This window comes from Falco punctatus (assembly GCF_963210335.1).
Source record: "Falco punctatus genome assembly, chromosome: 15".
NCBI lineage: Eukaryota > Metazoa > Chordata > Aves > Falconiformes > Falconidae > Falco > Falco punctatus.
In genome coordinates this window covers 24,223,678-24,247,658 of record NC_137595.1, presented here as the reverse complement: position 1 = coordinate 24,247,658, position 23,981 = coordinate 24,223,678, and the positions used below count along the sequence as shown (strand labels likewise).

The 23,981-nt window shown below is 70.0% G+C and overlaps 3 protein-coding genes across 3 annotated transcripts; 2 read left to right on the top strand and 1 right to left on the bottom strand.

Annotated features, from left to right (window-relative positions):
• Window positions 1–973: 973 nt before the first annotated feature.
• Window positions 974–12,164, top strand: LOC308053673 (polyunsaturated fatty acid lipoxygenase ALOX15B-like; the record flags this gene model as incomplete). The annotated part of the gene is made up of 14 exons (XM_080365209.1): window positions 974–1,045; window positions 1,231–1,954; window positions 2,289–2,370; window positions 2,978–3,094; window positions 3,780–3,883; window positions 4,868–5,046; window positions 5,369–5,512; window positions 5,940–6,143; window positions 6,851–6,937; window positions 8,369–8,538; window positions 8,906–9,027; window positions 9,762–9,862; window positions 11,022–11,192; window positions 11,887–12,164. The coding sequence occupies 14 exons, from the start codon at window positions 974–976 to the stop codon at window positions 12,064–12,066; spliced, it is 2,457 nt and encodes an 818-aa protein (XP_080221335.1). The 3' UTR covers window positions 12,067–12,164.
• Window positions 12,165–12,284: 120 nt separating this feature from the next.
• Window positions 12,285–14,635, bottom strand: LOC308053767 (uncharacterized protein). The gene is made up of 3 exons (XM_080365450.1): window positions 14,476–14,635; window positions 13,636–14,413; window positions 12,285–13,448 (listed from the first exon to the last, which is right to left on the bottom strand). Coding segments are annotated over exons 1-3 (918 nt in total). The 5' UTR covers window positions 14,477–14,635; the 3' UTR covers window positions 12,285–13,309.
• A 565-nt stretch (window positions 14,636–15,200) lies between these two features.
• On the top strand, window positions 15,201–22,393 carry LOC308053672 (polyunsaturated fatty acid lipoxygenase ALOX15B-like; the record flags this gene model as incomplete). The annotated part of the gene is made up of 11 exons (XM_080365208.1): window positions 15,201–15,216; window positions 15,346–15,430; window positions 16,349–16,484; window positions 16,850–17,058; window positions 17,314–17,584; window positions 18,701–18,902; window positions 19,416–20,247; window positions 20,364–20,485; window positions 20,849–20,970; window positions 21,226–21,396; window positions 22,214–22,393. 11 exons carry the CDS (start codon window positions 15,201–15,203, stop codon window positions 22,391–22,393), a joined length of 2,346 nt encoding a protein of 781 aa, XP_080221334.1.
• Between the last annotated feature and the right edge of the window lie 1,588 nt (window positions 22,394–23,981).

Here is a 23,981-nt window from a genome sequence, read left to right as displayed (position 1 = left end):
GGGTCCTGGACAGGTGAGGCTGGGGGGTTACCTGGATTTTGGGGGGGGGAGGCTGGAGGGGCACCGGGACTCTGGGACAGGGGTCTGGGGGGGGCGCCTGGGTCCTGGGGGGGGGGGGCGCTGGGGTCCTGGGGGGGAGGGGTGGGGGGGGGTAATGGGACACTGGGGGGGGCACCGGCGAGGGTGTCTGGGGGTGTCCTGGGGGGATAACGGGACTCTGAGGGGACACCAGGACCTTGGGGGGGGGTCCTGGGGGGGGCACCTGGGTCCTGGACGGGGGTGCTGGGGGGATACCTGTTCTTTTTTTGGGGGGGGGGGGAGGCTGGAGGGGCACTGGGACTCTGGGACAGGGGTCTGGGGGGGCACCTGAACCTTGGGGGGGGCACCCAAGTGTCTGACTGTTCCTGGGGTCATGGGGGGTCACGGGGGGCACCTGAGCTCCTGGGTGCCCCCAGGTGGGTGCCGCTGAGGGCTGGGGGGGGACGGACACCCCAGAGCCCGCTATGGGGGGCTGGGGGGGCACTGGGACCCCAGAGTCCTTCACGTGGGGGGAGGGGGGGGGCTTGGGGCTGTCTCCAGTCCCGGCTGCGGTATGTGGGGTGGTGGTGGGGTGACGGGGGCAGGGCTGCCCCAGCGTGGGGGAGGGCAGAGACAGGGTGACAGTGACACGGCGGTGGTGTCGGTGACGCAGCGCCAGTGGTGGCGGTGGTGTGGTGCTGGTGACACGGTGACAGTGCTGGTGATGTGGTGGTGACAGCGACGGTGACACGGTGCTGCTGGTGGCGGTGCTGGTGGCGGCGGTGTGATGGTGATGACGACGGTGACACGGTGCTGGTGGTGGCGGGTGTGATGGTGACAATGACGGTGACACGGTGCTGGTGGTGGCGGTGCTGGTGGCGGCGGTGTGATGGTGACAACGACGGTGACATGGTGCTGGTGTGGTGGTGCTGGTGGCGGCGGTGTGATGGTGACAATGACGGTGACACAGTGCTGGTGGCGGCGGTGTGATGGTGACAACGACGGTGACACGGTGCTGGTGGCTGCGGTGTGATGGTGACAGATGGTGCCATGGCGCTGGTGGCAGTGACGTGGTGCTGGTGACAGTGATACTGTGCTGATGACAGTGACATCAATGGTGGCGCAGTCATGACAACACAGTGACACGGTGACGGCGACGGTGACTTGGTGCTGGTGGTGGTGCCAGCAGTGGTGACACGGTGCTGGTGACAGCGACACGGTGCTGAGACGCCACCATCCAGCCACAGGCCAGGTGCCGGCCGGTGGCCACGGTGTCACTGTCGCGGTGCCGGTGCCGTGGCCGCGGTGTGGTGGTGCCGCTGTCACAGCGTATCGCGGCGTCACGGCCAGGGCGTCACTGTCACGGTGCCGTGGCCACAGTGTCGCGGCGTCACGGCTGAGGTGTCACTGGTAGTGTCGCGGTGTCGCGGTGCGTCGCGCCCGCGCCGTGCCGGTGCCGCTGACACTGTCCGCGCAGCGGGGCCGGTTCCGCGTTCTCTGCCCCCGGGCGCTGGGGCGCCTCCTGCTGGTGAGGGTGCACAAGGAGCCCTTCGGAACCCTCCCCGAGAGCGCCTGGTTCCTGGAGACCCTCTGCGTGTGGTTGGAGGGGGGGGAGACCCCCCCGGGCTCCCCAGCCCCAGCGACACAGAGAACGAGGAGGAGGAGGAGGAGGAGAAGGAGGAGGAGGGGGACAGCGATGAGGAGAGCGAGGTGGTGGAGGGCGAGGACGGGGGTGACACCGAGGATGACACCGATGACGCCGATGATGCTGATGACGCCACCGATGGCACCGATGACGTGGATGACAGCACTGACGACACGGAGGATGAGGAGGATGGGGGGGAGGGGGGGGATGAAGCCCCCCCCGGCCCCTTCTACTTCCCCTGCTACCGCTGGCTGCAGGGCTACGGCACCTGGGAGCTGGCCGAGGGCACAGGTAGGGGGGGCCTGGGGGGGGTCCCGGGGTGGGGGTGGGTCCCAGACTGTGGGGGTGGGGGTCCCACTAGGGGTCCTGGGCGGGGGGGGGGGGGTCACAGCGCAGAGGTCCCACCACGGGTCCCTCTGGGGGTCCTTGACACCCGGGTCCCCACATGGGTCCCACGTCTGGGGGTCCTGCTGGGGGTCCCAGCCTGTGGGGGTCCCTCCGTGGGTCCCACCAAGGTTCCCAGGCAGGGGGGTCCCACCAGGGGTCCCTCTGGGGTTCCCACCAGGGGTCCTGTGCAAGGGGGTTGCTCTGGGGGTCCCTGACGGTGCCCCTCCCCCCCCCCCAGCCAAGACCCCAGCGCAGGAGCGTCACCCCCTGCTGCAGCGGCTGCGGCGGCGGCACCTGGCCCAGCAGCGCCGGCGCTACCGGTGAGCCCCCCCCGGGGTGTTGGGGGGTCCCAGGAGGGTCGGGGACCCCCCCCCAGGGGAGTGGGGGTGCCCCCCGGGGGTGTTGGGGTTCCCAAGGCTGTCAGGGTGCCCCCCCAGTCCCTGAGTCCCCCTGTGGGGGTCTCTGGATTCACACCCCGGGTCCCCTTGGGGGGTGTTGGGGTGACACCCCCGGCCCCTGCCCCCCCCTTGGGGGGTATTGGGGTGCTCTCAAAGGCTCCTGAGTTGACACCCCCACCCCACCCCCTGTAGGGGTCTTCGGGTGCCCCCCGGGTCTCCTCTGGGGATATTGGGGTGCCCCCTCCCCCCCCCCCATGGGGGTCTTCGGCTGCCCCCCCAGGTCCCCACTGGAGCTGTTGGTGTGCCCCCCCAGTCTCCTGAGTTGCCCCCTCCCCCCCCGTGGGGGTCTTGGGGTGCCCCCCCGGTCCCCTTGGAGGGTATTGGGGTGACCCCCCGACCCCTGGGTCCCCTTGGAGGGGTGTCAGGGTCCCCCCTGCCCCCCCCGCCCCCTCCCAGGGTGCAGTGCAGGTTCTGGGGGGGGGGGGTTGTGCCCCACCCCGGGTGTGACCCCCCCGTTGCCCCCCCCCAGGCTGAGTCACTTTGCCCCGGGGCTGCCGTGGGCGCTGCCCCTGGGGACCCCCCCGGACCCCGACCTCAGCTACTCGCTGCCCAAGGCCGCCGCCTTCTACCTGCGGGGCAGCTCCGCGTGAGGCCCGACCCCCGACCCCTGACCCTGACCCCGACCCCTGACCCCCAACCCCCAACCCCACCGGCTCCCCTGTCACCCTGCCCCTGCGTGACCCCCTGCTCCTGCCCATCCCCCCCCAGCACCCTGCCCCTGCTGACCTGGAATGACCCCGGCCTCCCCCATGTCCCCCTCTGACCCCCCCCCCAGGCCGTGTTTCCCCTCCCCCCCCCCCGCCCCACCATGACTCCCCCCGTGCCCCCCCTGCCCCCTGTGCCCCCCGCGGGGGCTGTGCCCCCCATACCCCCTGTGTCCCCATCCCCGTGTCCCCCCGACCCCCCTGCCCCCCCCCTTGCTCCCCGACCCCCCTGTGCCCCCTGTGTCCCCATCCCCCTGCCCCCCGTGCCCCCCCGGGGGCTGTGCCCCCCCCGTACCCCCTGTGTCCCCATCCCTGTGCTCCCCCGACCCCCCTGACCCCCCCATACTCCCCCTTGCTCCTCCGACCCCCCCGTGCCCCCCCGACACCCCGTGCACCCCCTTGCTCCCCCGACCCCCCTGTGGCCCCCCCTTGCCCCCGACCCCTCCGTGACCCCTGTGCCCCCCCCGATCCCCCCGTGGCCCCCTTTGTCCCTCCAAGCCCCCCGACCCCCCCGTGCCCCCTGTGTCTCCATCCCTGAGCCCCCCCCGACCCCCCCGTGCCCCCCAGGAACCTGGAGGCGAAGCTGCGGGGGTTCCTGGACCGGCCGGTGCCCTGGCAGAGCCTGGGGGAGCTGGCGAGGGTCTTCTGCTGCTTCCACACCCCTGCCACGGGTGAGGGGGGGCACGGGGGGGTCTGAGGGGCCCTGGAGTTGGGGGGGGGCAGGTGGTTGGGTGAGGCGTGTGTCCCAGGGGTTTGGGGGGGTCCCAGGGGTTTGGGGGGGTCCCACAGGGTTGGGGGCGGCTTGCAGGTGCCTGAGGGGGTGTCCCAGGTGCCTGAGGGGGGGTCCCGGGGGTCTGGGTGGGGGGCCCAGGGATCTGAGGGTGGGTCTGGGGCGTCTGAGGGGGGGTCCCAGGGGTCTGGGAGGAAGTCCCAGGTGCCTGAGGGGGGGTCTGAGGGGGGGTCCCAGGTGCCTGAGGGGGGTCTCGGGGGTCTGGGGGGGGTACCGGGCGTCTGAGGGGGTGTCCCGGGGGTCTGGGGGGAAGTCCCAGGTGCCTGAGGAGGGTTCCCAGGTGCCTGAGGGGGGGTCTGAGCGGGGTCCCAGGGGTCTGAGGGTGGGTCCCAGGGGTCTGAGGGTGGGTCCCGGGGGTCTGAGGGTGGGTCCCGGGGGTCTGAGGGTGGGTCCCGGGGGTCTGAGGGGGGTCCCAGGGGTCTGAGGGGGGTCCCAGGTGCCTGAGGGGGGGTCCCGGGGGTCTAGGGGTGTCCCGGGGGTATGAGGGGGGGGTCCTGGGGGCCTGAGGGCGTGTCCCAGGGGTCTTGGGGGGGGTCCCAGGTGCCTGAGGGGGGGTCTCGGGGGTCTGGGGGGTGGTCCCGGGCGTCTGATGGGGTGTCCCAGGGATCTGGGGGGAAGTCCCAGGTGCCTGAGGGGGGGTCCCAAGTGCCCGAGGGGGGGTCCCAGGTGCCTGAGGGGGGGTCTGAGGGGGGTCCCAGGTGCCTGAGGGGGGGTCCCAGGTGCCTGAGGGGGGGTCCCGGGGGTCTGGGGGGGGTCCCGGGGGTCTGAGGGGGGGTCCCGGGGGCCTGAGGGGGGGTCCCAAGGGTCTTGCGGGGGGTCCCAGGTGCCTGAGGGGGTGTCCCAGGTGCCTGACCCCCCCCCGCAGAGTACGTGCTGCAGCACTGGCAGGACGACGCCTTCTTCGGGGCGCAGTACCTGAGCGGGGTGAACCCCGTGCTGCTGCGCCGCTGCGCCCGCCTGCCCCCCAACTTCCCCATCACCCCCCCCCATGGTGGCACCCAGCCTCGGCCCCGCCACCACCCTCCAGCGCGAGATGGAGGTGAGGCCCCCCACCCCCACCCCCCACCAGGGGCATCCTGGGGGTCCTGGCATCTGGGGGGAGCCTTTGTTTGGGGGGACCCAGGAATATGGGGAGGGGTGGGAGTCTCAGGGGTCCCGGTGTCTGGGGGGAGGTTCTGGGGTCCCAGTATTTTGGGGGGTCCCAGTGTCTGGGGGGGGATCCCAGGGATCCCAGTGTCTGGGCAGGGGTCCCAGGTGACCCCAATATTTAGTGTCTCCCAGGTGTTTGGGTCAGGGCGGGGGTCCCAGCTGCCTTGGGGGGGGCGTTCCAAGGACTGACAGCCCCTCCTCCACACACCCCCCCCAGGAGGGGAACATCTACCTGGCGGATTATGGGGTGCTGGAGGGGCTCCCCACGGTGCAGATCGAGGGGCGCCCCTCCTACGTGGCCGCCCCCCTCTGCCTTCTGCACCAGCGCCCCGACGGGCAGCTCCTGCCCCTCGCCATCCAGGTGGGCTCCCCCCCCCACACACCGCGGGGTCACCCCCATATCCCACCCAGGGGAGGGAGCACCCCTGTATCCCACCCGGGGGGGGAGGGGCACCCGGGTATCCTGCCCTGGGGGCCGGGGAGGCACCATGGGTCAGGGGGGCACCCCCACATCACACACACCGGGGGGGGGGGGGCACCCCTGTATCCCACCCGGGGGGGGGAGGGGCACCCGGGTATCCTGCCCTGGGGGCTGTGGGGGCACCAGGGGTCGGGGGGGCACCCCCACATCACACACACGGGGGGGGGGGGGGGCACCCCTGTATCCCACCTGGGGAGCCCAGGGGTCTGTGTGGGGACCCCAATATCTCCCACCCAGGGCTGTGGGGGGGTCACCCAGGGCTCCGGGCGGGGGGTGACCCGGCCGTGCCCCCCGCCCCCCCCCCCAGCTGTCGCAGCACCCCGGCCCCCAGGCCCCCATCTTCCTGCCCGGGGACCCCCCCTGGGTGTGGGCGCTGGCCAAGGCCTGGGTGCGCAGCGCCGAGTTCCACGTGCACGAGGGTCTCACCCACCTGCTGCGAGCCCACCTGCTGGGGGAGGTCTATGCCCTGGCCACGCTGCGGCACCTGCCCCCCCCGCACCCCCTCTTCAAGGTACGGGGGGGCACCCCGGGGGGGGCACCGAGGGACTCGTGGGACCCCCGGGGGCAGGGGGACGGGACGCCCTGGTGTTGGGGAGGGGGATGGGACGCCTGCAAGTCAGGGTGGGAGGGGGACCCCGGGGTCGGGGAGGGGGATGGGACGCCCGTGGGACCCCCCCCGCGTCAGGGTGGGAGGGGGACCCCGGGGTCGGGGAGGGGGATGGGATGCCCATGGGACCCCCCCCCGGGTCAGGGTGGGAGGGGGACCCCGGGGTCGGGGAGGGGGATGGGATGCCCATGGGACCCCCCCCGGGTCAGGGTGGGAGGGGGACCCCGGGGTCGAGGAGGGGGATGGGACGCCCGTGGGACCCCCCAGGTCAGGTTGGGAGGGTGACCCCGGGGTCAGGGAGGGGGATGGGACGCCCACGGGACCCCCCAGGTCAGGGTGGGAGGGGGACCCCGGGTGGGACGGGGACCCCGGGGTCGGGGGGAGGATGGGGACACCCGTGGGACCCCCCAGGTCAGGGTGGGAGGGGGACCCCGGGGTCGGGGGGGGATGGGACGCCCGTGGGACCCCCCCCCCCGGGTCAGGGGGGACACCCCGGTGTCAGGCCAGCAGCACCCATGGGACCCGGGGGTCTGGGGGTTGGGGGGACCCAGGGGTCAGGGCGGGGGGTCCTCGGGGGTCCCGGCTGGCACCCATGGGAGGGGGGTCCGCAGCTGCTGGTGCCCCACACCCGCTACACGGTGCACATCGCCACCCTGGCGCGGCGGTTCCTGCTCAACCCGGGGGGGGTCTTTGACCAGGTGGGTGCTGGGGGGTGGGGGTGGGGGGGCCTGTATGGGTGCTGGGGGGGAGGGGCTCAGGGGAGAGGTCTTGGGGGGTCTAAGGGGGGTTCATTGGGGGCAGTGAGGTTGTGGGGGGAGTTTTGTGAGCGTGGGGGTGGGAGGGGTTGGTGGTTTTGGGGGGCTTTTGGTGCGTTTTGGTGGCATTTTGGTGGGATTTGGGGGCTTTGGGGGGCATTTGGTGGTTTGGGGGGGCATTTTGCTGCCATGCTGGTGGGACTGGGAGGGGTTGGGTGCCGTTCTGGTGGGGTTGGGTGCCGTGCTGGGGGGACTGGGAGGGGTTGGGTGCCGTGCTGGTGGGACTGGGAGGGGTTGGGTGCCATGCTGGTGGGGTTGGGTGCCATGCTGGTGCGACTGGGAGGGGTTGGGTGCCATGCTGGTGGGACTGGGAGGGGTTGGGTGCCGTGCTGGTGGGGTTGGGTGCCATGCTGGTGGGACTGGGAGGGGTTGGATGCCATGCTGGTGGGACTGGGTGGGGCTGAGTGCCATGCTGGTGGGACTGGGAGGGGTTGGGTGCCGTGCTGGTGGGGTTGGGTGCCATGCTGGTGGGACTGGGAGAGGCTGGGTGCCGTGCTGGTGGGATTGGGTGCCATGCTGGTGGGACTGGGAGGGGTTGGGTGCCATGCTGGTGGGGTTGGGTGCCATGCTGGTGCGACTGGGAGGGGTTGGGTGCCATGCTGGTGGGGTTGGGTGCCATGCTGGTGGGACTGGGAGGGGTTGGGTGCCATGCTGGTGTGACTGGGAGGGGTTGGGTGCCATGCTGGTGGGACTGGGTGGGGTTGGGTGCCGTGCTGGTGGGGCTGAGTGCCATGCTGATGGGACTGGGAGGGGTTGGGTGCCGTGCTGGTGGGGTTGGGTGCCATGCTGGTGGGACTGGGAGGGGTTGGATGCCATGCTGGTGGGACTGGGTGGCGTTGGGTGCCGTGCTGGTGCAGTTGGGTGCCATGCTGGTGGGACTGGGAGGGGCTGAGTGCCATGCTGGTGGGACTGGGTGGCGTTGGGTGCCATGCTGGTGCAGTTGGGTGCCATGCTGGTGGGACTGGGTGGGGCTGAGTGCCATGCTGGTGGGACTGGGAGGGGTTGGGTGCCGTGCTGGTGGGACTGGGTGGGGCTGAGTGCCATGCTGGTGGGACTGGGAGGGGTTGGGTGCCGTGCTGGTGGGACTGGGAGGGGTTGGGTGCCGTGCTGGTGGGACTGGGTGGGGCTGAGTGCCATGCTGGTGGGACTGGGAGGGGTTGGGTGCTGTGCTGGTGGGACTGGGTGGGGCTGAGTGCCATGCTGGTGGGACTGGGAGGGGTTGGGTGCCGTGCTGGTGGGACTGGGAGGGGTTGGGTGGGCCGGGGCCGTGCGGGCGGGCTGGGTCTGGGGTCCCGGCGCTGAGGGCTCGCGCAGGCGGTGGCCCTGGGGCGCCGGGGGCTGCTGCAGCTGGTGGCGCGGGGGCTGCGGGCGCTGCCCTACGCCGCCCTGGTGCTGCCCTGGGACCTGCGGCGCCGCGGCGTCACCCGCACCCGCTGCTACCACTTCGCCGACGACGCGCGGCGCATCTGGGCCGCCATCCGCAGGTGCGAGGGCCGCGTGCCCCGGGCCCCTCGTGCGCCCTCGTGTCCTCGTGTGCGTCTCGGGGGGCTGCGCCAGAGCTCGGGCGCTGCCGCGTGCCCCCACGTGCGCCCCCGCATGTGCCCCCTCGTGCAACCTTGTCCTTGTGCCCCCTCCCGTGTCCTCAGCTGACCCCCTTCCCTCCTCGTGTGCCCCCTCGTGCCCCCTCCCCCATCCCTGTGTGCCCTCGCGTGACCCCAGCGTCCCAGTCCCGTCCCGTCCCGTCCCGTGTCCCCCCCGCCCCGGTGCAAGAAGTGGAGGGGACAGGGGGGAGGGATGGGGGCAGGAGGTGGGGGAGGGGCAGCCGGGCCGACCCCTCCCCCTCTCGCGCAGCTTCGTGAAGGGCATCGTGCAGCACTACTACCCCTGCGACGCAGCCGTGCGCGCCGACCATGAGCTGCAGGCCTGGGTGGGCGAGATCTTCCGCAGGGGCTTCCTGGGGCGCCGCAGCTCAGGTGTGACCCCCCTGTGACCCCCCTGTGACCTTGTGTGACCCCTGGGTGGTCCTGACGCCATGGTGACCCCCCTGTGACCCCCCTGTGACCCCCCCGTGACCGCCCCTGTGACCTTGTGTGACCCTTGGGGTGGTCCTGATGCCATGGTGACCCCCCTGTGACCCCCCATGACCTTATGTGACCCCTGGGGTGGTCCTGATGCCATGGTGACCCCCCTGTGACCCCCCCTGTGACCTTGTGTGACCCCTGGGGTGGTCCTGATGCCATGGTGACCCCCCTGTGACCCCCCTGTGACCCCCCTGTGACCCCCCCGTGACCTTGTGTGACCCCTGGGGTGGTCCTGATGCCATGGTGACCCCCGTGTGACCCCCCTGTGACCCCCCCTGTGACCCCCCCTGTGACCTTATGTGACCCCTGGGGTGGTCCTGATGCCATGGTGACCCCCCTGTGACCCCCCCTGTGACCCCCCCTGTGACCCCCCCTGTGACCTTGTGTGACCCCTGGGGTGGTCCTGATGCCATGGTGACCCCCCTGTGACCCCCCCTGTGACCTTGTGTGACCCCCCTGTGACCCCCCGTGACCCCCTCTGTGACCTTGTGTGACCCCTGGGGTGGTCCTGATGCCACGGTGACCCCCCTGTGACCCTCGTGACCTTGTCTGACCCACGGAGAGGCCCTGACACCCCCTATGACCTCATGTGACCCCCCCGTGACCCCCTGTGCCCCTCCCCCCAGGGGTGCCCTCCAGCCTGGGCTCCATCCGCGCCCTCGTCACCTTCGTCACCATGATCATCTACAGCTGCTCCGCGCACCACGCGGCCACCAACAGCGGCCAGGTGGGGGAGGGGCACGGGTGGGTGCTGTGGGGCGGGTGCTGGGCACGGGTGGGTGCTGGGTGGGCACTGGCTGGTGCGGTGGGTGCTGGGGAGGTGGGTGCTGTGGGGCGGGTGCTGTGGGGTGGGTGCTGGGCATGGGTGGGTGCTGGGGGGGCACTGGGTGATGCGGGGCAGTGGGTGCTGTGGGGCGGGTGCTGTGGGGTGGGTGCTGGGCACGGGTGGGTGCTGGGTGGGCACTGGGTGGTGCGGTGGGTGCTGGGCAGGTGGGTGCTGTGGGGCGGGTGCTGTGGGGTGGGTGCTGGGCATGGGTGGGTGCTGGGGGGGCACTGGGTGATGCGGGGCAGTGGGTGCTGTGGGGCGGGTGCTGTGGGGCAGGTGCTGGGCACGGGTGGGTGCTGGGTGGGCAATGGGTGATGCAGGGCGGTGGGTGCTGGGCGGGTGGGTGCTGTGGGGTGGTGGGTGCTGGGCAGGTGGGTGCTGAGCACGGGCGCTGTGGGGTGGGTGTTGGGCACGGGTGGGTGCTGGGTGGGCACGGGGCGGTGGGTGCTGGGCAGGTGGGTGCTGGGCACGGGTGGGTGCTGGGTGGGCATGGGGCGGTGGGTGCTGGGCAGGTGGGTGCTGGGCACGGGTGGGTGCTGGGTGGGCACTGGGTGATGCGGGGCGGTGGGCGCTGGGCAGGTGGGTGCTGGGCAGGTGCTGGGCACGGGTGGGTGATGCGTGGCGGTGGGTGCTGGGCAGGTGGGTGCTGAGCACGGGCGCTGTGGGGTGGGTGCTGGGCACGGGTGGGTGCTGGGTGGGCACTGGGTGATGCGGGGCAGTGGGTGCTGGGCAGGTGGGTGCTGGGCAGGTGGGTGCTGTGGGGCGGGTGCTGGGCACGGGTGGGTGCGGGGCAGGGGGGTGCTGGGTGGGCGGTGGGTGCGGGGCAGGTGGGTGCTGGGCAGGTGGGTGCTGTGGGACGGGTGCTGGGTGGGCGGTGGGTGCGGGGCAGGGGGGTGCTGGGTGGGCGGTGGGTGCGGGGCAGGTGGGTGCGGGGCAGGTGGGTGCTGGGCAGGTGGGTGCTGTGGGGTGGGTGCTGTGGGGCGGGTGCTGGGTGGGCGGTGGGTGCGGGGCAGGGGGGTGCTGAGCAGGGCCGGGTGCTGAGCGCGGCGCTGCGGCGCAGTTCGAGCTGGGCGCCTTCATGCCCAACCTGCCGGCTGCCATGCGGGAGCCGCCGCCGAGCACCAAAGCGCCGCTGACGGAGCCGCAGTTCCTGGCGGCGCTGCCGGCCATGAGCACCACGGCACACATCCTGGCCGTGCTCTGGGTGCTGCGCAACGAGCCCCTCGACATGGTGAGACCCCCCCCACCCCACCCCCAGTGCACCCCGGGGGGGCCCCGCGCCTGTGACTCATGGAGGGCCCTGACCTTTGGGTGGGTCCCCAGTGACCCCCAGTGACCCCCAGTGACCCCAATGACCCCAGGGCTTTGGGTACCCCCCTGACCCCAATGACCCCCAGTGAACCCAGTGACCCCAGGGCTTTGGGTGCCCCTCTGACCCCAATGACCCCCAGTGACCCCAGTGATCCCAGTGACCCCAGGGCTTTGGGTACCCCCCTCCTAACCCCAGTGACCCCCAGTGACCCCAGGGCTTTGGGTGCCCCCCCGACCCCAATGACCCCCAGTGACCCCAGGGCTTTGGGTGCCCCCCCGACCCCAATGACCCCCAGTGACCCCAGGGCTTTGGGTGCCCCCCCGACCCCAATGAGCCCCAGTGACCCCAGGGCTTTGGGTGCCCCCCCGACCCCAATGACCCCCAGTGACCCCAGGGCTTTGGGTGCCCCCCCAACCCCAGTGACCCCCAGTGACCCCAGGGCTTTGGGTGCCCCCCCGACCCCAATGACCCCCAGTGACCCCAGGGCTTTGGGTGCCCCCCCGACCCCAATGACCCCCAGTGACCCCAGGGCTTTGGGTGCCCCCCCAACTCCAGTGACCCCCAGTGACCCCAGGGCTTTGGGTGCCCCCTGCCCCCGCTGACCCCCCCCCAGCGCCCGCTGGGCTGTTACCCCGAGCAGCACTTCACCGAGGCCCCCCCCCGGCGGCTGATCCGGGCCTTCCGGCGCCGCTTGGCCGCCATCTCCCGCCGCATCCGCCGCCGCAACGCGGGGCTGGCGCTGCCGTACCCCTACCTGGACCCCCCCGCCGTGGAGAACAGCGTCGCCATCTGAGGGGGCACCGAGGGGGACCCCCCCCAGCCCCTCCCCCCAGCCAGGGGCACCCCCCACCTGGGGGAACCCTGCTGACCTGGGGGGGCTGGGTGGCTGGGGGGGGGGGGGCGGAATTGGGGGGCTGGGGGGGAATTGGGGGGCTGAGGGGATGGGGGGGTGGGGGAGGGGCACCCCAGTAGCAGTATACGGGGGGTGTTGGGGTGCCGGAGGGCTAGCTTGGGGGAGCATTGGGGTGCTGGGGGGGTCCCAGATGCCTGGGGGGGGTGGGGGGTGTCACTGTGGGCGTTCGTGGTTGGGCGAGGGGGGGTTGGGGTCACCCAGACACCTGCCCCACCCCCACCCGCCCTTCCCAGGGGATGGGTAGAGACTGATATGTCCCCAGTGGCAAACTGGTTTGTACTGGCAGCTGTTAGTGGTGTCAATAAAGGCGCTGCCACCCCGTGGTGTGTGTGGGATGGGTGCAACTGGGTGTACTGGTCATACTGGGTGGAGCTGGGCTGGGCCCAGCAAGGGAACTGGGGTGGAACTGGGACGAGGGCCAAGCCCAGTGTTGCAGACTGGGAGCTTTACTGGTCCAAACGGGTGTAAGTGGGATGGGGCTGGGCACACTGGAGGGAACTGGGAGGGAACTGGGGATGAGGTCCAAACCCAGTGCTCCAACTGGGGTAGAACTGGGATGAGGGCTGAGGCCAGTGGTGTAAACTCGGGTGTCACTGGGGTGTCACTGGGATGGGGCTGGGCCCACTGGTGGGAACTGGGAGGTAACTGGGGTGGGAGCCAAGCCCAGTGCTCCAGGCTGGGGCTTTAATGGTCCAAACTGTGTGGAACTGGAATGGGGGGGCCGAGCCCAGTGGTCTATACTGGGGCAGAGCTGGGATGGGGGCCCAGCCCAGTGCTCCAAACTGGGATGGAAGTGGGTGGGCGGCTGAAGCCAGTGGTCTGAACTGGGGGATAACTGGGGTGTAACTGGGATGGCGCTGGGCCCGGTGGTGAGAACTGGGGGGTCCCTGAGGCGAGGGGCAAACCCAGTGCTCTGGATTGGGGGCTTTACTGGCCCAAACTGGGATGGAACTGGGCTGGGGTCCAAGCCCAGTGGTCCAAACTGGTCGGTGGGGTCTAAACCGGGGTGTAACTGGTCATACTGGGTCCCCAGTACTGGATCAGGTGGGTAGAGTGGTGCTGGGCCAAGGCTTAGGGGTGCAAACTGGGGTGTAACTGGGGTGTAACTGCCCAGCCCCAGTAGTCAGCTGGGATGGCACTGGGGTGAACTGGCGTGCGGCCCAGTCCCAGTGGTGCAAGTGGGATGGCACTGGGGTGAACTGGGGTGCAGCCCACCCCCAGTTGTGCAACTGGGATGGAACTGGGGTGCAACTGGAATGCCACTGGGGTGGCGCCCAGCCCCAGTTGTGCAACTGGGATGAAACTAGGGTGCAACTGGAGTCAGTTGGGATGCCACTGGTGTGGTGCCCACCCCCAGTTATGCAACTGGGATGGAACTGGGGTGTAACTGGAGTCAGCTGGGATGCCTCTGGGTTGGGGACCAGCCCCAGTTGTGCAACTGGAGTCAACCAGGTTGGAACCGGGATGGCTCCCAGCCCCAGTTGTGCGACTGGGCTGGAACTGGGATGCGGCTGGGGTGTAACTGGTCCGAGGGCTGCTGATGCAAGCAGGGGTAGAACTGGTCTTACTGGGCCCAGTGGTGTAACTGGGTGGACCCAGGGGTCCCTGTGGGGTGCGGGAGTGCTCTGACCGGTTGAGGCCGGGGAATGGGAGGAACTGGGGGGGTGAACTGGGAGGAACTGGGGTGGGACTGGGGCTGTGGGGGTGGTGCAGGGACCCAGGAGTGCCCCAGGGGAGCCGGCAGTGCCACGGGGGGCGCCCAGCAGGGACCCCCAGGGACCAGGGAGCACCCCCAGGACCCCGGAGGGACCCCCAGGACCCCGGAGGGACCCCCAGGACCCCGGAGGGACCCCCAGAGGAGCACCCCAAGGACACCGAGGACCCTGGAATCCCCGGTGGCGCTGTCTGCCCCCAAGGGGCCCCCAGTGTCCCCAGATGTCCCCGAGGGGACCCTGTCCCCCCCAGGGGACCCCCCGGTGGCCGGCGGGGGGGTGCGGTACCACGTGAGGGTGACGACGGGGTCCCAGTGGGGGGGGGGGACGCTGGCGTCTGTGTCCCTCAGCCTGGTGGGGACGAGGGGACAGAGCCCCCCCTGCCACCTTGACTGGCCCCTCCACCACCTGCGCCCCGGCACCGTGAGTGGACTGGGGGGGGACTGGGAGGGACTGGGAAGGGACTGGGGGGGAACGGGAAGGGACTGGAGGGGGACTGGAGGCACTGCGGGGCACTGGGAGGGACTGGGAAGGGACTGGAAGCACTGCGGGGCATTGGGAGGGACTGGGAAGGGACTGGGAAGGGACTGGGAAGGGGTTGGAGGGGCACTGGGAGGGGGAAGGAACTAGAGGGGGACTGGGAGGGGGGTTGGGGGACTGGGAGAGGCTGGGAGGGACTGGAGGGGGACCGAGGGACGCTGACAGAAACCGGGGGGCACTGGGAGGGGACTGGTGGGGACCTGGGAGGACCTGGGAGAGGGACTGGGAAAGAACTGGGAAGAGATTGTGGAGGACTGGGAGGACTGGGAGGCATGAGGGGGGGATGGGGGGGTGACACGAGGGGTGCCAGGGGGTGACAGGCGGTGCCACCGCAGACAGTGGCCGTGGAGGTGACGTCGGCGCGGCCCCTGGGGACCCTCCTGCTGCTGCGGCTGTGGAAGGAGCCGCTGGTGTCCCTTGTCCTCGACCGCTGTTCTGCGCCTGCGTCACCGTCACCGGGCCCCTGGGGGGACAACGACGACAAGGGGGACACCGGGGACACCCCCAGGGCCACCTTCCCCTGCTACCGCTGGCTGGAGAGCGGCCTCCTGGAGCTGCGGGAGGGCACCGGTGCGGGGACACGGGGGGACACGGGGGGACACGGGGGGCACATGGGGGATGTGGGGGGATGGAGACGTGGGGACAAGAGGACACCATGGGGACACACGGTGTCATATGGACGTGGGGGGACATGGGGACACCAGGAGGACACCGTGAGGACATCAAGGGGGCGTGAGGATATGGGGACACCAAGAGGACACCATGGGGACACAGGAGCGTGAGGACACCTGGGGACACACGGGGACACCTGTGACTCCCACCACCTGCCGTGCCGTGGGGAATGCGAGCACTGGGAGGCAACTGGAGACACTGGGGACACCTGTGTGATGTGTCCCCGTGTCCCCAGCCCGGACACCGAATGGGGCCACCTGGGAGCCGCAACTGCTGCAGCAGCGCCAGGAGGAGCGGAAGGAGCGTCAGGAGGCCTTCCAGTACGGACTGGGAGCACTGGGGAGGGAGCAGGGAGGGCTGTGAGGGCACTGAGAGTGAACTGGGGGGCACTGGGAGGGAAGTGGGGGACACTGGGAGCCCTGGGAAGGCACTGGGAGGGAATTGGGGGACACTGGGAGCCCTTGGAGAGCAGTGGGAGGGAACTGAGGGCCGCTGGGGAGCACTGGGAGCATTGGGAGGGGGGCACGGGAGGGGACTGGGAGGACTGGGAGGGCACTGGGGGTGACTGGGATGTTACTGGAGCCCTGGAAGCAGGACCCATCTCCTCCGCCAGGTTGGTGCCCTACGCCCCGGGGTGGCCCTGGCACCTGCGGGCGCTGCCCCCACCCTGTGCCCCTGGCCACCCCCCCCGCCCCCCCCATCGGCCTCGTCACCCGTGTCGCCAGCGTCACCAGCGTCACCAGTGTCACCAGCACCACCGCCGCTGTCCCCCAGCCTGGCCTTTCCCCTGGGACACCGTGCCAGCATCGCCGCCCGCGCCGCCGCTGCGTCAGTGTCCCCTCTGTGTCCCCAAGTGTCCCGACCACCGCCCCGCCCTGTCCCTGTGTGGTGTTCCCACGGTGTCCCCATGTCCCCACGGTGTCCCCACGGTGTCCCCACGGTGTCCCCATGTCCTCCATGTCCCCGCAGTGTCCCTATGCCCCATGTCCCTATGTCCCCACATATGCTTGTGCTTGTGTCCCCACAATGTCCCCACTGTCCTTCATCCCAAGTGTCTCCATGTCCTCCGTGTCCCCATCGTGTCCCAACAGTGTCCCCCATGTCCCTGTGCCCCCCACCCCCGTTCCCTGTCCCCCTGCCCCCTGTCCCCTGTCTCATGTCCCATGTCCCCATGCCCCCTACCCCTGTCCCATGTCCCCCCGCCCCCTGCCCCATGTCCCCCTGTCCCCTGTCCCCAGCCAGGTCCGGGTGCGCCTGCGGGGACTTCGCTGTGGCGACTCCTGGCGCAGCTTTGAGGACATTCAGGAGGCGCTGGGGGGGGCCCGGGACCCCCATCAGTGGTGGGTGCCCCTCCCCCACACCGGGGGGAAACAGGTGCCTGGGGGCGGGTGTCCCCCAATGTCCAGGGGCCCCAGGCACTGGGGGGGGTCCCAATGTCTGGGTGCACCCAAGTGTTGGGGGGTCCCAGGGGTTTGGGGGGTCTCAGGTGCCTGAGAGGGGGTGTTGGGGGTCTGAGGGGGGGTCCCAGGTGCCTGAGGGGGGGTCTGAGGGGGGTTCCAGGTGCCTGAGGGGGGGGTCCCAGGTGCCTGAGGGGGGGTCCCGGGGGTCTGGGGGGGGGTTCCGGGGGTCTAGGGGGTGTCCCGGGGGTATGAGGGGGGGGGGTCCTGGGGGCCTGAGGGGGTGTCCCAGGGGTCTTGCGGGGGGTCCCAGGTGCCTGAGGGGGTGTCCCAGGTGCCTGACCCCCCCCCGCAGAGTACGTGCTGCAGCACTGGCAGGACGACGCCTTCTTCGGGGCGCAGTACCTGAGCGGGGTGAACCCCGTGCTGCTGCGCCGCTGCGCCCGCCTGCCCCCCAACTTCCCCGTCACCCCCCCCATGGTGGCACCCAGCCTCGGCCCCGCCACCACCCTCCAGCGCGAGATGGAGGTGAGCCCCCCCCGGGGTCTCGGGTCCCACGTGCCCAGGGTGGGTGGGGGTCTCAGGGACCCCAGTATTTGGGGGGTGCCGGGCATCCGGGGGGGGGGGGGGGGCAGGGTTGGGAGAAGAACCCAGGGTTGGGTTTTGGGTTTTGTTTTTTTTTTTTTGGGGGGGTGGGGGGGGTGGGGGGACCCCAGGGTGGGGAGAAGAACCCAGGGTTGGGTTTTGGGGGGATTTTTTTTTGGGGGGGGGCGGGGCACGACGTGCGCTGATGCTGGGGGACCCAGGTGTCCGGGGCAGGGTGGGGGTCCCGGGGGTGATGGGGACCCCAGTGTATATGGGACCCAGGTGTCTGGGATGGGGTGGGGGGTCCCAGCCGTGTTTCGGGGGGACACACGATGCCCCGATGCGCAGGGGGGCCGCGTGTTCCTGGCTGACTACGCGCTGCTGGAGGGGGTCCCCACGGGGCGCATCGCGGGGGAGCCCCAGTTCCTGGCCGCCCCCCTCTGCCTGCTCTGGCTCAGCCCCCGCGGGCAGCTCCTGCCCCTCGCCATCCAGGTAGCCCCGCCCCCCGCGTCCCCCCGCATCCCTACGTCCCCACGTCGCGCTGGTCCCCGTGGTGTCCCCGTGGTGTCCCCATGGTGTCCCCACATCCCCATGTCCCGTGTCTCCACGGTGTCCACATGTCCCCCCACATCCCCATGTTCCCATGTCCCCATGGCGTCCCCATGTCTCTGTGGTGTCCCCATGTGTCCCCATGTCCCCATGTCCCCCATGTCCCCATGGTGTCCTCATATCCCCATGGTGTCCCCTGGTCCCCATGGTGTCCCCATGTGTTCCCATGTCCCCCTGGTCCCCATGTGTCCCCTGGTCCCCATGGTGTCCCCATGTCTCTGTGGTGTCCCCATGTCCCCCATGTCCCCATGTGTCCCCATGTGTCCCCATGTCCCCCATGTCCCCATGGTGTCCTCATATCCCCATGGTGTCCCCTGGTCCCCATGGTGTCCCTATGTGTCCCCATGTCCCCCTGGTCCCCATGGTGTGCCCTGGTCCCCATGTGTCCCCATGTCTCTGTGGTGTCCCCATGTGTCCCCATGTCCCCCTGGTCCCCATGTGTCCCCTGGTCCCCATGGTGTCCCCATGTGTCCCCATGTCTCTGTGGTGTCCCCATGTGTCCCCATGTCCCCCTGGTCCCCATGGTGTCCCCATGTCCCCCATGTCCCCATAGTGTCCCCTGGTTCCCATGGTGTCCCCATGTCTCTGTGGTGTCCCCATGTCCCCCATGTCCCCATAGTGTCCCCTGGTCCCCATGGTGTCCCCTGGTCCCCATGTCCCCCTGGTCCCCATGTGTCCCCTGGTCCCCATGGTGTCCCCATGTGTCCCCATGTCCCCCTGGTCCCCATGGTGTCCCCTGGTCCCCATGGTGTCCCCATGTGTCCCCCTGGTCCCCATGTGTCCCCTGGTCCCCATGTCTCTGTGGTGTCCCCTGGTCCCCATGGTGTCCCCATGTGTCCCCATGTCCCCCTGGTCCCCATGGTGTCCCCTGGTCCCCATGGTGTCCCCATGTGTCCCCATGTCCCCCTGGTCCCCATGGTGTGCCCACATCCCCCTGTCTCTTCGCCCCTTCCCCCTCCCCCCGTGTCGTCCCCCCCGCTGACCCCCTCTGTCCCCCAGCTGTCGCAGCAGCCCGGTCCCCAGGCCCCCATCTTCCTGCCGGGGGACGGGCCGTGGGGGTGGGCGCTGGCCAAGCTGTGGGTGAGGGGCGCCCACTTTGCCCTGCACGAGATGGTCACCCACCTGCTGCACAGCCACTTCCTCGGGGAGGTCTTCGCCCTGGCCACCCACCGCCTGCCCACCTGCCACCCCCCTCTACCAGGTACCCCCACCCCCCCAAACCCCTGGACACACCCCCCCCCAGCACCTGGGACACCCCCCCACCCCCACCCCAAAACCCTGTGTCCCTCCAGACATTGGGACCTCTCCGGACACCTGGGCACCCCCCCACATCTCCATGTCCCCATGTCCCTGGAGTCCCCCTGGTCCCCATATCCCCCGTGTCCCCATGTCTCCTATGTCCCCGTCACTTATGTCAGATGTCCCCATGTTGCCCTCACCCCCATGTCCCTATGTGTCCCATGTCCCCATCACCAACATGCTGGATGTCCCCATGTCCCTGATGTCCACATGTCCCCTGTCCTTATGTCCTCAATGTCCCCATGTCCCCAGTGTCCCCCACGTCCCCATATCCCCCACATCCCCATGTCCCCAGTGTCCCCATATCTTCTTCACCTACGCCATACATCCCCATGTTGCCATCACTCCCATGTCCCATGTCTCCATCACCAACATGCTGCATGTCCCCATGTCCCTGATGTCCACATGTCCCCAGTGTCCCCATGTCTTCTATATCTTCTTCACCTACGTCATACGTCCCCATGTTGCCATCACTCCCATGTCCCATGTCCTTATGTGTCCCATGTCTCCATCACCAACATGCTGCATGTCCCCATGCCCCGAATGTCCCCATGTCCCCATGCCTCATGTCCCCAATGTCCCCATGTCCCATGTCCCCTCAGCTCCTGCTGCCCCACTGCTGCTACACCTTCCACATCAACATCTTGGCCCGGGAGACGCTGCTTAACCCCGGGGGGATCATCGACCAGGTCAGTCAGACCCCTGAGTGTCCCCCCGCCGGGTGGCACCCGGACCCCTCTGTCCCCCTGGTGGCACCCAGGCACCTGCACCCCACTCTGGTGGCACCCAGATGCCTGGATCCCCCAGGGACAGGTGGAACTGGGGGTCTTGGGGGAGAACGCTGAGAGGGGGTGGTGTCCCCAGGCCACCGCCTTGGGGCGGGAGGGGACGCTGGAGCTGGTGGCCCGGGGGACGGCGGCGCTGACCTACACGGAGCTGTGTGTCCCTGATGACTTGGAGAACCGCGGGGTCACCGACATCCCCAACTACTACTACCGCGACGACGCCCTGGAGATCTGGGGGGCCATCAAGAGGTGGGGTGGGGACATGAGGATGGGGCACGGAGGTGGGGAGGACATGGTTGGGGACATGGGGAAGGGACAATGGGATGGGGACATAGGGTTGAGGACAATGGGGATGGGGACGTGGGTGGGGATGATGGAGATGGGACAATGGGGATGGGAACACAGGGATGGGGACATGGGGATAGTGGTGATGGGAATGGGGACATGGGGATGGGGACATCAGTGATGGCAGCAACAGGGATGGGGACATGGGGACAGGGCTGGGAGCTGCTGGGGTGGTGCTGGGGCAGGGGACACGGCCCTGTCCTCCTATCACTGATGTCCCTGTGGTGGCCCAGCTTAGTGCAGGGGATCGTGGCACTCTACTACCCCGAGGACAGTGACGTGGCCGAGGACTACGAGCTCCAGGACTGGGTGGGCGAGATCTTCACCTACGCCGCCCTGAGCAACGAGAAGACGGGTAGGGGACCCGAGGATGGTCACGGTGACAGTCATGGCCATGGCCGTGGTCGTGGTCACAACTGTCCATGGTGGTGACCATCGTGGCCATCGTCGTGGTCGCACCACGGTAATGACTGTGGTGATGGTGACTGTTACGGCGATGGTCGTGGTCACGTCATGGTGCTGGTTGTTGTCCTGGCCACCCCACGGCCGTGGTTACGGTCACGGCCACGGTCACAGCCAGACTGGTCACGTGCCATGGTCGTGGCCACGGTCCTGCCACGAGCTGGGCACGTGGTGGCCAGGGTCACGCCGCGCCTGTGGCAGGTTGGTGGGGGACCACGTGTGGGGGCTGCCCATGGCGGGTGAGGTGGTCGCTGACCTCCTGCCACCCCCCACCCAGGCTTCCCCTCGCAGCTCCGCACCCGCGCCGAGCTGGTGAAGTTCGTCACCATGATCATCTTCTGCTGCTCCGCGCGGCACGCTGCCGTCAACAGCGGCCAGGTGGCACCTGGGGGGGGGGTGGGGGTGGGGCATGGGGACATGGTGGGACACAGGGGTGTGGGGGAACTTGGGGGGTGCGGAGACCCAAGCGCCCACGTGGGGCTCGGAGGTGGCCGTGGAGCCACCTTGGTGGCACCTGGGGACTTTGGGATGTTACAATCGCCCGGGCGACCCTGGTAGGACTCGGGTGACCCCAGCAGAGGTTGGGGGTCCCGGGTGCCCAAGCCCTCGCCCTGACACCCCCCCCCCTCCCAGTATGACTACGCTGCCTGGATGCCCAACACGCCGGGGACACTGCGGCAGCCACCACCGAGGACGAAGGAGGAGGCCACCGCCGAGCTGCTGCTGGGGACCCTCCCGTCCCCCAGTGCCACCGGCGCCCTCCTGGCCCTGCTCAGCGTCGTCAGCTACGAGGGCGGGGAGCAGGTGAGAGGGCACCCGGGCAGCGGGGTGGGCACCCAGCGACCCCCCAAGGGACCCAGACACCCGGGTGGGCACCCAGCGACCCCCAAAGGGACCCAGCGACCCCCAAAGGGACCCGGACACCCCGGGTGGGCACCCAGCGACCCCCAAAGGGACCCAGACACCCCGGGTGGGCACCCAGCGACCCCCAAAGGGACCCAGCGACCCCCAAAGGGACCCGGACACCCCGGGTGGGCACCCAGCGACCCCCAAAGGGACCCAGACACCCGGGTGGGCACCCAGCGACCCCCAAAGGGACCCAGCGACCCCCAAAGGGACCCAGACACCCGGGTGGGCACCCAGCGACCCCCAAAGGGACCCAGACACCCGGGTGGGCACCCAGCGACCCCCAAAGGGACCCAGCGACCCCCAAAGGGACCCAGACACCCGGGTGGGCACCCAGCGACCCCCAAAGGGACCCAGACACCCGGGTGGGCACCCAGCGACCCCCAAAGGGACCCAGCGACCCCCAAAGGGACCCAGACACCCGGGTGGGCACCCAGCGACCCCCAAAGGGACCCAGCGACCCCCAAAGGGACCCAGACACCCGGGTGGGCACCCAGCGACCCCCAAAGGGACCCAGACACCCGGGTGGGCACCCAGCGACCCCCAAAGGGACCCAGCGACCCCCAAAGGGACCCAGACACCCGGGTGGGACCCAGCGACCCCCAAAGGGACCCACCCAGCGACCCCCAAAGGGACCCAGACACCCGGGTGGGCACCCAGCGACCCCCCTGGTGACCCAGGTGTCCGGGCCCCCCGTGACCCCCCTCGCCCCCAGCGCCCGCTGGGCTCCCGCCCCCAGGAGCTCCTCACCGGGGCAGCCCCCCAGCAGCTCCTGGGCACCTTCCGGCGCCGCTTGGCCGCCATCTCCCACCGCATCCGCCGGCGCAACGCGGGGCTGGCGCTGCCGTACCCCTACCTGGACCCCGCCTGCGTCCAGGAGAGCGTCTCCATCTGAGACCCACCACAGGGCCACCCCCCCCTTGTCCCCAGGGTGTCCCAACCCCCCCCCCCGAGTGTCCCCAACTCCCTCGGACCATCCCCAGTCCCTCTGAACGGCCCCAACCTTCTTGGGCCACCCTCAGCCGTCCCCGTGGTGTTCCCATGTCCCCAGCCCTACCCTGGTGGGTCTCCTGCTCCCCCCCCCCCCCCCCAGATGTCCCCAGCCTCCCTACCCCACCCCGCACCAAGGATGGTGTGTCCGCCCCCCGCCCCCCCGGTGGGTCCCCAAACTCCTTGGACTAGCCACAAACGTGTCCCCAACCCTCCTGGATGTCCCCAACCCTCCTGGATGTCCCCAACCCTCCTAGATGTCCCCAACCACCTCCCCAGATGTCCCCAACCCTCCCTGGGGCTCCCCAACCTCCTTGGGTCATCCCCAACTTCCCTGGGTGTCCCCAGCCTCCCCATCCCCCCACCCTCCAGCGTGTCCCCAACCCCCCTGGTGTGTCCCCAACCTCCCCCAGGACACCCCAGCCTTCCCCATCCCATCATCACCCCCCCCAGTGTGTCCCCAACCCCCCCACCATGGAATGTCTCCAACCCTCCTGGATGTCCCCTACCTCCTTGGCCCATCCCCAAATGTGTCCCCAACCTCCCCAGATGTCCCCAACTCCCTCCTAGGATGTCCCCAATCTCCTTGGGCCATCTCCAAGGTCCCCACCTCCCTCAGCCCTGCCTCAGTTTCCCCAGCAGCCCCCACCTGAATGTCCCCTGTGTCCCTCCACCGTGGGGGGGGGGACACAGGGAATAAACGTGGCCCCTCCCCCACCCCTGCATGGATTGGGACTGTGTTTGTGGACAAGGGACAGCTGACCATGGCACCACCATGGCCATGGGGACATGGTGACACCTCAGTCATTGTGCTCATGAGTCACCGTAATAGTGAGGATGTGGGACACCATGGCCACGGGGACACCATGACCTATGGGGATGACAGACACCATGGGGACATGATGCCCCTGGGGACAGGGGACACAAATGCTGTGGGGGTGAGGGGCACCACAGCCATGGGGACACTCCAGCCATGGGGACACTCCAGCCATGGGGCGAGGGACACCAGCACCATGGAGACGTCTCAGTGCGGGGACAGCTCAGTGTGGGGATGAGGGACACCGCTGCCATGGGGACACGGTGCCCCAGGGGGACATGGGACATCATGGGACAGGGGACACCACGGGCACAGCATGTCCCAAGCCGCGGCACGACGTGCACACAATCATTTGCATAGCCCCGCCCACTGCCCCGCCCACCCCGGGGCCACAGTCCGTCTCCAAGGCCAGGTGATGTCACCGGCGATGTCACCAGTGATGTCACCTGTGACCTTCCACACACACCCCCCTCCGCCCCCCTGGCCCGGTGCCCCCCCCCGCCCCCGAGTCCCGCGGTCGGGTCTGGCCTTGGGGGGGCGGGGGGGGGGGGGGGGGGGCATGAGTGGGAGGGGCGGTGTTACCCAGAAGCTTTCGCGGCGCCCCTCCCCCACCGCTAAGCCAATGGGATGGGGGTGGGGAGGCAGGAAGACGGACCCCCCCCCCCCCCCCCCCCCC